Consider the following 12,233-nt stretch of genomic DNA (forward strand, 5'->3'; position numbering starts at 1 on the left):
CTTTCCTTACCATATTGTTAAAGAATAACACTAATAATGTGTTGTGACTGTCTCAAGTCTTTTTATTTTGGGACTTGCTACTTTCAGAATAGGGGTGTGCATGACTTATTAAATCAGCATTTTATCTACTACAAAGTCATTGAGAATACTTCTGTGTGTAGAAGTGTAACAACAGATGCTAAGCTATTTAATAGAAAAACATTATGGCTTCCAATCAGATCTTATTAAAAGCATAAATGGAATAAAAAGAATAAGTAGCCAGGGAGTTTTTTTCCTATTTATTTTCCTGAAAGTCAGGATAAAACACTGGGCTTGTTTGTGTTTATATCAATGCAGGGGCTCACATTCACACTGCACCTAACCTGGCTGAAAACACAGTACTGCTCTCTCTCCCTCTTCTTCACACCAGATCAAAGAACTGGAGAGATTGCCTCTGCAACTACAAACTTGGAATCTCTCTCTTTGACCACAACTCCTAGCTCAGCTGAACTGTCTCAAGCATATAGTAACTCTCTATCCTTAATATTTAATTATATGTATGGACAAAAGTTGAGGTCCTGCTATTACACTGTCTGCTGCTACCTCTGGTGGCTTGTCCGAACCAGAATAAGGTAGTGAAATTCCTTAGCCTGGCAGAAAACAGCAGCTTTCTTTGAGCTACATTCAGTGCAAATGGCTTCTGGAAGAATACCAGTCCTGGGGCAAAAAGTGGTGGGTGCATGTCCTTGTGAACACAGTGGACAGTTGGACATCTTCAGTTAACCATTTAATGTCTTAAATCTGATGTTCTGATAATGGCCCTTCAACAGAGGCCTCAAGATCCCTGTCCAGATATGCTAAAAAGCTTTAGTCTCCACTTATAAATCTGTTGGGTGACATCCAAGCCCATCAGAGTCACACTTTGAGCAGAGATAAAACTCTTTTGTACCAAATAAGATTTTTAGGTGAATAAATATTTATCCAAGTACATTTTAGAAATTGAAACTCAGAAGGTGCAGCAAGATGTAAACCTCAGTATTGACCAGCTGTTTCTCTGGGCTAGTAGGTTACAATCAGAAGGGATATTGTGGCAATCTAACTCTGTCTTGTATAAGGACTACATGGATTTTTTTATCGAGGTTCCAACATAAAGGTCAACTTGCTGCTTGCTTGTTCTTGGGTGGAATTTTTTTTTGTAACTGTAGAAACATGGGCTGAGAATTGAAATTGTGGCTTACCTGGTTTCCCTGTTCTTAGAAAAGCTGCTTCAAAAAACTTACAGAAATAGTTCTGGAGCAGATGAAATTTTGAGGAGTTTTGTGTACTCTATTAACTGGCAAGTAGTTTATGCTAAAGATCCTGCCATTTAAGATAGGACTATATTTTTTTTCACACTGTTACTATCGTTGATAGTCAATATTACCTAAGAGCATCAGTGCTTAGTCTCAACTGAAGCCCATATATCTTATTTCATTTCTAGAGCAGTTAAAACAGACAAGTGAAGAAGAACAGAATAGAGAAAAGAGAGATTGATGTTTTGCCCTCAGTGCCTGACTACTAGCCATTTGCGGCTCAGGGACTTCCTGACTCAGAAGAGGCTCCACTGAATATAGTAATTTTTAATAGATGTGTTTTCTTTGAATTAATCCAATTTCCATTTGAGCCTGTATGAACATTTAGCTAACAAAATTATGTTTGCAACATCAGGGACCATCTTTTAGTTGTGAAATCAGGCTCTTCTGTCAAGATTGCTTCATAGTCAGATGGTAAAAGCAAATGTTGGTGTCCTTTACTCAATGCTCAGTGAGAGTGAGTTGTCACCTCAGCTGAGGTAAGTGACCTTCTTGCAGGTTTTATAGCAGTGTTCTTTGAAAGGGATTCATTACTTACCAGTCATGTGATATTAGTGCTCAACTATCTTCCTTAAGAGGTTACCTTCTGGATTTAGGTAGATTGTGAATGTACTTTACTGAGAGCTTTCTCAGCTGTAGTCCATGTACTGGTATTTCTCTGCTTCAGTCCATCTTTCGGTATGGATGGAGGGTGTAAAGCTTCAGTGTCATGCATCTGATGGTGTTTTCTGTTTGCCTTCATGTGCAAAGCCTCTGACAGCTACTGTGTGCCTGGGTGTCCATGTCTAAGTAGTGGCTTCATTCGTCAAAGCTCTGCTTTGCTGGGATCCAGGACTTGGCACCCTCAAGTGATGGGCAGAGCCATAATTTAATTTTTACATGATTGTTAAAGATAACTTTATATATATTCATACAGTCCCTCATGCATCTGATCATCTGTATGAGCTGAACCTTTCTGTACAAAATGGGACCATCTGGTTCAATATCCAAATTACCTGGGGTGAAGTTTTGTACTTGATGTAAGGAAAAACTTTCTGCAGGAAAACAGAATCAAATCTTTCTTGCCAACACTTGATGCATGTACCTTGGAAATGTAGGGGGGAAAAGTCCTTAGAAAAACCTCACTAATACTGTCTTTCCCTACCCATATTAGTTTTCTTTTCTCCCCAAAGGATGTAATTTTCCCGAGGAATGGGAAATGTCTTTGTTAAAACACCTGGCCATTTACATCTGGAAATAAAGTCTAGACCCTTCAGAATAGTTTCTGGTTTCGCAAAAAAACCTAACAAACTTAGAAAAATCTTGCTCAGCAGAAGATTAGTTGAAGAAGACTCAACGTAGAATAAAGTTATACTGGAAAAAATGTCTCTAATTAGAGTCATGCTAAGTAGTATGGGTAAATGTGATTTTGAGAAGGCTTTGTTTTAATAAGTATTCTGAAAATCATTAATAATAAATTCAACATGAAACAGTGTAAGGTAAAAGGATATTTTTCTTCTGCATGAAAGCATTTAAAGTTTGGACATTGTTACAGCTGACTCTTGGAAAATCTAAATTTGCAGATTAATGTTTATAAAAAAATTAATTTCTGAAGCTGCTTGTCTGAATATTATCAAAAATAGAGTAATACTTTTCTTTTAAAGTGATTGTCTTTAACTTGCTGTCCTTATTTCTCTTTCAGATAATCCTAGGAGAGACACTCTCAGTTTTTTACAATAATTTGCACTCAAATTCATTTGTCAGAAATAACTACATAGCCACTATTTACAAAGCCATTGGAACCTTCATTTTTGGAGCAGCTGCTAGCCAGTCGTTGACAGACATTGCCAAGTACTCCATAGGTAGACTGCGTCCTCACTTCCTTGCTGTCTGCAAACCCGACTGGACACGAATCAACTGCAGTCTGGGTTACATTGAGAACTTCACTTGTCATGGGGACAAAGCAACAATCAATGAGGGAAGGTGAGTTTGACTAACTTCATATACTTTTGTATAACATGTTTCTTAACTCGAAACAGTGAGTTTTGGCATTGGTTTCGCCTGTGATGGTCGTCAGTATGTGATCTTTCCCTGTCCTCAGCCCATGAGCCTTTTGTTTTATTTTTCTCTCCTCTGTCCAGTTGAGGAGAGGTGTGATGGAGCAGCTTTGGTGGACACCTGGTGTCCAGCCAGGGTCAATCTGGCACAAGCAGATAATCCTAAAATGAGCAGAACTTCATGCAGATACCAAGTAGAAAAATTGCAGTTTGTTCTTTGAGAGATTAAAGTGGAGGACTATGTTTCATGTACACTTTTTTGTATTACTAATAACCATAATTGTGTTTAGAAGACTTCTATTTACTTCTTCCTTATTTTATCCTAAGCACTTATTATTGGATGACCTGTGAGTAGCCCTATAGAGTCAGAATATCTGTTAGTAAGATATAATTCTTCTCTCTTCTAGCAAATGCATAATGTCCCTCTGAAGACTTGTAATAATGACTTTCTATATGACCATCAACTTGAGTTTGGAAAAAAGGCAGGGTAAAAAAGGAGGATTTTCATGAAATAAAGGGGGGGGGGGAAAGGACTTTTAACAACCTGTGTGCCAGAATTTCGAATCTTACTGACTTTTCAAACATCTGACTTGTAGTAGAACAACCTTACAAACTGAAACAAAGAAGATGCTACCTCCCCCAAGATAAAAGAATTGTCTTGGTATCTCATCAATTTTGCAAATTTTAATGTGGTGAATTAGCTGAAGTAACTGCCAAAAATAAATCTTTACCATTTCTTCTTCTTTTAAATTCTGACTTAAAACATAAGAAGGGAAACAGATAGGTTACATTGTGGCAGGAGTAAAGTGTTTTCATTCTTTTTTTTTTTTTTGCTTCAGCTCACTGGAAGTGGTATTTACTTTTATTATTCTACTATGTCAAAAGATACTTGTCTAAGTTTCAAATTAAATGAGTCTTTAAACAAATTGCACATTCTCAGGTGCTCTGGCAAGCAGTATTCTATGACTTTCAGCATGAAAATGGAGTCAAAATTCAATCTGTGCATGGCTCTGAGTATTTAGTTTAACTTCTTCATGAGTATAATAATCCTTCTCAAATGTAAAGAGGAACATGGAGAAAATTTGAGTTGATTATGATGACTGAAATGGTCCTGAAATAAAATTTTCTGGGTTTTGGGAATGCTGAAAAATGAGAGTTAGCTTATGCTTAAACAAAGAAATAGGTTTTTCTTGTATCAGTATAGCATGTGGGAACAGTGGCATAATGATCACTTAACTTTTGTTCTTCCCTGTGCTTTGAAATCTCAGACTTCCATATTGGAAGCAAGATCTGTTTGTCGTCTTTTAACTGATCAGCTGTTACATTTGTATTCCCAGCTATTGTTGGGTTCCCTTTTTCTGTTACCCCTGTTTCTCCCTATAGCATGATGTGAGAGGGTTCTCCTCTCTGGTCAGAGCTTGCCTTGAAGTGTTTGCTTCAGTGTGAGCTGACTTGTAGGGCTTCTACTTCCAGCTGAGGCTTTTCTATGCACAGGAAACAAAAAATAGTTTAGTGAGTGGTCAAAGAGGGGTAGGATAGATTGGAGTGGGACATTGTCCTGTGCAGGTGGATGACCTAGATGCAGTGACCCAGTAAATTATTCAGGATTTGCTGTGGAAATTCGGCCCTACTTTCGATGATCTTGGGTCACTTGCCTACAACAGGCCATTTGCCTGAGGTTGTTAACTTTACAGTTAATAGGCCACTAAGAGGGGAGAGCTGGATTGCAGTGAGTTTTACAGCAGTTTGGAAGAGGTCAGTAGGCTCTCAAGCTGTAACCCAGAGGTGAATTTCTAAATCAGTTGGAAAAAATTATTAGTGGCAAACTTAGTACCATCTAGTTTCATTTACATAAATTAAATTGGCAAGTAGAAATGCAAAGAAGGAATGGAGAGAGAACAATCATAGTGTTGCATATAAAATCATATGTTCTGAATTGAGCCTGTTATTCCTGTATTATAGTAGAATTTGAGGTTGGTTTTGAAAATTTTTAGGGATGCATGCTTGGTTATGCAGTTTAAAAGACAAATCTGATATTTGTTTACTATTTCATTGAAAACAATGAAAACAGTGTAAAAATCCATTGTGTGTTTCCACTATGCATATTGTGTTGTTCTGATTAGTTATATCCTCCCTTCTCATTTCTTCTTATTTTGTACTAATCTGAAGTATAAAATAGCTTTGGTATACAGCATCCCCAAATAGATCAGACCTAAGAGTGTGTGTGTGTGTGTGTGTGTTAAAGAGATGCATGTAAGTGAAAGTTTTTAAAGGTTGCTTTTAGAAGTGATACAGAAGTTAGGTAATCAGCAATTGTTTCCATTTTCTCCTTAACAATTTATAACTGGAATGGAAAACGTTTGAAGTAGTTTATTTTTTCACACATGAAGATTAAGGAATAAGTTGTGGAAATTTTTGTAGTAATGGGATGTGTAAGTTTGGGTTCCAAGTGGGTTCAAATTAGCATTTGAACAAACTTCTAGAAGATTAAACCCAAGAAAACAACCTGTGTTTCTGGAAGCCTGTAAATTATGATTGGAGCCTGAAAATGTTTTAGGCAAGCATTGTTGCATATTATGTTCCAGTACTGTTTTATGTAAATCTGATGTTTTCAACTCTTTGCATATGTCTACTCTGTTATAACACAGGGGGCTTGAGGGAAAGATAGTAATCAGCTTTTATTGTTCAGCATCAAAAATAGTATTAAAATATATGTATTTTTATCATTAATATAAACCAATGGGCTTAGGCTTGGTTATCTAAATGAGTAAAGTGCTCATGAGTTATGGTTAGTTTTGGGAAGATTTCACTTTTTAACCTGAGCTTAGTAAGATAATTCTTGCTGACTGAAGTGTCTTGTTTGCTGTATATCATGCTGAAAACAGAGTTCTCTTCAGTTTAAAATAACTTAGGTTCTTCTTCACAACTTTGAGGGTGTTTGCACTTAGAGTACTACTAGTGGTTAAACTAAGCTGAGGTTAAACTAAGTGGTTAAACTAAACAGTTGTGTGCTTAGTAAATCTCATTCATGTTTGTTGAAAGATGCATATAAGAGTTGTCATATATATACTTCACAGTTTATAGCACTTGCAGATCTCTGAAATATGCATGGAACTGGTTAAATATTAAAACTTTCTAGTTAAATATTAACATTAGAAACTGTATTTTTCTTCTGTGCCTCTTTGTAAGGCAATCTTTCTTTAGGTAGTATTTGGCATTTAATTTAATCTCGACACAGAAGCTTGCTATGTGCAAGTGCTGTGGCACTTTTCCTGAAGTGAATGACTTGTGCAGAACTGCCTTCTGAAGCTTTGAGGTGTTGGGAGGTTTGATGTCAGCTAGTTGTGTGTATCTTTTGTAGTATTCCCTCTGAATAAATATTAAGAGTAGTAACTCAATAAAGGTGCCTGAACTGTTAAGGTGATTTTTCTTTTGAGTACGAAAATAACAAAATTCTTCTTAATTCACATAACACCATTGAGGAAAATACATATTTTTAAAATGTAGTTGTACAGGGCAGAAGGATACAGGCTTCATATCATGCATTTTCTTTACTGGGATACAGTGGCTTGTTTTGATGTTCCAGCAAAGTAAATTTGATGTACAAGCACAAGTTCTATTGTCTGTGACTGAAGAGAGATCAAAGTCAAGGTGTCTTCCTGTCACTGGTGTTTGCGATTAGCATGTTATTTTTAGTATATTAGTATATACTTTAATGCCACTGAATTGCCTTTAAGGTACTTTCTTCATCACCTATGAAAATAATGACTTGCCAGTTGGCTGTTTTCTCTTGCAAATAGGCAAAGGCAGGCTCAATGAAATAGGTGGTTGTGCTATAACCCTGATAAAGTTTGGGGGTGAGCGAGCAGTCTCTGAATCTCTGATCTCTTTGCTTTTGCAGCCTCTGTTTTTGCTCAAGTTTTCCTTTCTTTCTGGCTTGCCACTGCTTATTTTAGCCTAACTTTGAGTGAGTTGGCAAAATATTCCAATTCTTCAAAGAGGAGTAGGAAGAGAGGACAGATGATGACTTCTCCATTCCTTTTTGGTAGCTGAGGCATCATTCCCAAACCTTTCTGCTCTAGTCAGTTCATAGGAGATTGTTCATTTGTTAGCTTGCTTGCATCCAAAAGAGTTAATAGAAACCACAGATGTTCAGCAGCAGGAGCTGTGAATTAGTATTTCACTATTCCTCTGGTGAGTGTACTTTGCAGTAGCTGCTGGTTGTCTGTCTGAAATGATTGTGTAAACAGTGAAGCCTGCTTGTCTAGTAGAGTAACAAAAGAGAGCATCAAGAACTTCTCTTTTCCTCTAGTATATGAATTGTGGGATAAGTCTTCAACACTCAAAAAAGCCTGTGTTGTTAGAATATCTTAACATTTGATTGCTCTGGAATAGGTTTATTTTTAAGCTTCTGGTAAGGGGAAGAAAAGGCAATATTACAAAGTATTTGTTCATTTAAGCTTAGATATGTTGTCCTTCAGCATTGCAAGATGGTGATGGGGTGCCTTCTTACTGTATTGTTGTAATGTACTGACACGTGGTGTGGTGATATTAACTGGCTGCTCCCAACTCATTTTGGCAATCAGGAATTACAAATTCTACCTTGGCTGCCATTTGCAGACAAGCGTTGGTAATCTTTAGGTAGTAGGATCTGGAATCCAGGAGACATACTTGACCAGACAACCTGAACCTGGAAAAGGTGAGTGTTAATTGTGTCGTCTTAAGCAAAGAATGCATATTTCTTATTGCTTTTAAAATCTAATCTCAAAGACAGTAAACACGGCTTAAATAAAGGTTCTGTCAATATTTTTTGATTGAGAAGAGTGAGAACTTAGTGGTAGGCTTTCCTCCAGTTTTATAAAATTATTTCTACAAGTAGATAAAAACAAAAAAACAAACCACAAAAAAAAAATCAAAGAAACCCCCTAAGCCTCCCCAACAAAAAACATGCAAAACTGAACAAAAACTCCCCTAAACCAACAACTAAGAACCCCAAAACCAAGCTTCTGGTATTGATGAGTTTTGTGTGATTGAAAGAACATTTGAATGAGTCTTACTTAGTTCTCAAGCAATGTAACAGGTGCTATATAGAGTTTACAGTATTTTTAGAACTTAATTTAGGATTATGCTGTCATTTTGTGTGTGTGTATATATATATCAATTTATAAACTTGGCAGCACAAACTGCAAATTAAAGCCTTGTGAAGGTTAGGTATATTGAATCTGATTTAAACTTATATTTTATCCACAAAATGTTAAAAATAAATTTTGCAGCTGTATTGTTATGCTGTATTGTTACTCAGTGTCTGCTGAATAATTTCACAGGGACAACAATGTACTAGCATATAATAATACACTACTTAATGCTTATGCAAATAATGCCTCTGTAGAACTTCAAAGCTTTAAAGCCTACTTCTTTAAATTTTCTGGTTTTAAAATAATTTCCTGCAGTAATAATGTAGGAAAAAAATGTCAGTTTTCAATGTCTATACTCAATAAGGAATGTTGAAAAGGGGCTGTATTTGATCTGGAAGCAGAAAGAGCTGCCTTTGCAACAAAAAGTAACTGATGTTAGGGAGAATTGAATCTGAAAGGTGAACATGCTCTAACCAACTGAGATGCAGTTCTGCAATCTGGATCTTGTTTCAGATCTTGCATCTCTTTTGCCCTAGTGTGAACTGGCCCTTCTGAGTGGTGATAGATAACATTAATTTTCATTACTGAAAATAAAACTTTTTTACCCTTTAATAGTTTTCAGCTAAAGCTGGGCTTGCAGTCTGTCTGTTTCAGTAGCTTATTATGCTTAAGGTCATTCAAAATGAAAATTTGTAACTTGTGTTCAGTGCACCCTGAAAATTATGGCCAAGCAGATAGATGCATCTTCTCATTCTTCTGATTTGTACAGTTCATGTCCAAGGTAACAGGAGGAAAGTCTCTTAATATAAAACTTTGGATGTGTATAACTGTGTATTGCTCAAACACTCCACAGGAACAGGTATCCCCTTAATGCTGACAGTTTTCCTGCTGCCTCTCTTCCTTTTCCTCTTCAAAGATTACAAGAATCTTGCCAAGCAATTCCTGCCCAAAGCATTTTTTTAAAGAGAGAATAACAATTAAATCCCTGATTTAATGGAGATTATCTTTTCCTGTCCTCATTCCCTTTATGTAAAATTATAATAACATTACTGTTGGTCAAAAGAGTATTACGTGGATAAGTTGTGCAGACATAATTAATGGAACAGATGCCTGTAATCTGATGCATGTAACAGCAAAGTATTAGTCTTTGGAAATGTTGGTTTGAGTACCCCTCGCTGCTATTTTCACTTTTACTCTTTCCCAAGAGGGCATTACTAAGAAAGAGAAGCAAGCAATGTCCTGATATTTATTTTTTTTCCCTATTGGAGGAGGCTAACTAGAGATGTAGTGGAAAGTTAAACTTTCCTTTCGTGTATTGAGTTGAGTGATAAAGTCAGAACTGATGGAAGACAACTTGTTTCCTTAGTGGTTTTGCAATGTGCATGTGGAAAGCCATTGCAGCATGCCATTTCGTTGGACTTTGTAATATTGAGAGCTCAAAACATACATGTTTGCCTGTGGTATGAATACCAGGACTTGGTAACTTCTTGCTCCATAGATAAAAATTAAAAATATTTGGAAATTCAAGATGAAGGTTGACTACTGCTCATTTAAAAAGGAAAAAAAAAACCCTCTGTTAAATGTGCTGATTCATACAGACCATGATCATTTATCATTGAAGGATAGGGGGAAAGGCATTTCATTTCTGGTTATCTCGTGATTAAGCTTATTCCTCTGGTGGATGCTGGTGTAAATTGCTGCTGTCAGATGCAAAATGGCTAGCTAACTAGTCATTGCCCAGTTAGATTGTTCCATCAGTGTGTAATAATTCTGCTTAAATGAAATTTACAGGATATCTGCACACGTGGGTGTTTTGTGAATCATTTCCTCAGTTCCCAGAGAAGAGAGAAATAAACTCCTGTCAAATCATGCCAGCAGTAGTTTTTAACCAACTTCAAAATCTGGTCAATTTAGCAGTGAAAACAACCTGCTTAATGCTGAGTAAAACTGCTCCATGTTGATCCTGAGATCAGAAAAAGATTACTTTATATCCCTGTTTCTTGCACTACCTGCAAGGTTTGTGTCAAGAGGCTGGTAGTGGGGAAGGTGGTTAAAAAGAAGAAAATGCCTTTTTCTTCTTAGAACCTGTTTGATTGGAATTATGTCCTTAGAGTAAGCAGGAAACTTCAATTTGTGTAAGATAGCCCGTAAAAGGAAAAATGTAGAACTCCAAAAAAAAAAAAAAAGGAGCAATGGCATTAAATCTTGTGTTTTAAATGTCAGCATTGTCAGTTTGCTCACTATCTGCCTTAGCTTAAAGTAGAGCTGAGTGGATCCACCCCGCATATGATTAGGGAATTGTGCAAGACACTATTAAATATTAGGTCTCATGTTGAAAAACCTGTCAGTAAAATTCTCTAGATGAGGATTACTGAATTGGAAAGACTGGCAGTTTTTTCCTATCTGTAAGTGTATGGCTTTGTAAAGAAGTGTAGGTACAACTACTGGTAGAGAAGGAAGAAAGTTGAGAAAATTGGGAAATTGGGAATGTTGTTTTTTGAAAATGGGGTTCTCAGTAGTTGCTGATTTTATTCAGTAGGTGAACTGCTTGTGCATTTACTTAAAACTTTCTCTGCAATCATCACAGAAGTGCTTAGTTTCGGAGTCCTCTAACCTTTCAGCTCCCACTGATCTTGAAAGTTGTACTGGTGCAAGTCCAGCTCCTGAGGAAAGAGCAGGTTCTGAGCTGAATGCAGAGAAAATTAACTTTAAAGAATAGGGTGCTTCAGCTTAAGCATAGGTCTAGCAGTTTACTAAACCATGTCCTCATGGTACTGAACTCCTAGGAATAATTCATTGACAACCATATGAAATGTGACTTACACACAGGCATGCTGAGCTGCAGCACTCTGTCTCGCATTTATTCCTCTCCAGATCATGGAACAGGTAACACAAATGTCAGTGGAAGCTTTGAGTCAGACTGGGAGAACCCAGAGAACTTGAAGACAGAGAGGATTTGCTGGCTAATCTAGTGGGTGTGTTTATTTGCTTTGATGTGGGAATGTGTATAATTTATTGCTGAGCCTCCTGTTTTTCTCTAAGGGATCACTCCATAATTCCATAGTTACATTGAGAAGATTCTCTTATCATTTATACTCTGCTAGGTTTATTGTGGCACCACAGGATGCTCTTTCTTGTGGCTTATCTCTTGCTACTGTCACTTCTAGCACTTTCACACCATTTGGTGCTCCATTGTATGGGTTTAGCTGTCTTCTAGTCGTGTTTCCTGAAGGCTGTTCATTTCCCTGCCAGACTCCTGCACTTGTCTTACAGTTTCTGCACTTTCAGGTGTTCATACAAAGACATTATATGAAGACAAGGCACCAAGCTTATTTACTGGGCTCCAGTGTACAGTAATTCACTCAAGAAATAATAAATTTTTTAAAATTCTGCCAAGCAGAACTTACTGCTTAAAACATGCTATTTCTTGTAAGTTTAAGACAAATGATCCTTTTATTTGCTGTATGCTATGTTCCATTTTTCTACTAATTGAAGAAACACAACCTATGGGTCAGGCTCTGCTCCCTAGGCTAAACTGCCTTTGTACATGGGAAGGAATAGAATAGAATGAAATGGTTGTCAGTGTCAAGTCCTGCAAGGCAGTCTCTCTGTCTTGCTTATCTGGGCTTAGAAATCCTAGTTAAAATTACTAAGTGGTTCAGTTGATTTATTTCCTGTAGGAATTATTTGTACTTTGATTATTTTTCCAGGTATTCTTTAAAAATGCAGAC

At 36.8% G+C, this 12,233-nt stretch overlaps 1 protein-coding gene across 2 annotated transcripts in view; it reads left to right on the plus strand.

Moving 5' to 3' along the window:
* The window catches only part of PLPP1 (phospholipid phosphatase 1), a 57,165-nt gene that overhangs the window by 27,440 nt on the left and 17,492 nt on the right, over positions 1-12,233 (plus strand). For both annotated transcript variants that reach the window (XR_003915962.1, XM_029961575.1), the window contains one exon: positions 3,013-3,293. Coding sequence is in view for 1 of the 2 variants with exons in the window: in XM_029961575.1 (XP_029817435.1) it covers positions 3,013-3,293 (281 nt within the window). In the remaining variant the exon portion in view is untranslated. The remainder of the gene's footprint in view (positions 1-3,012; positions 3,294-12,233) is intronic.

This window comes from Manacus vitellinus, unplaced genomic scaffold, assembly GCF_001715985.3.
Source record: "Manacus vitellinus isolate BGI_N305 unplaced genomic scaffold, ASM171598v3 scaffold_36_pilon, whole genome shotgun sequence".
Taxonomy (NCBI): Eukaryota; Metazoa; Chordata; class Aves; order Passeriformes; family Pipridae; genus Manacus; species Manacus vitellinus.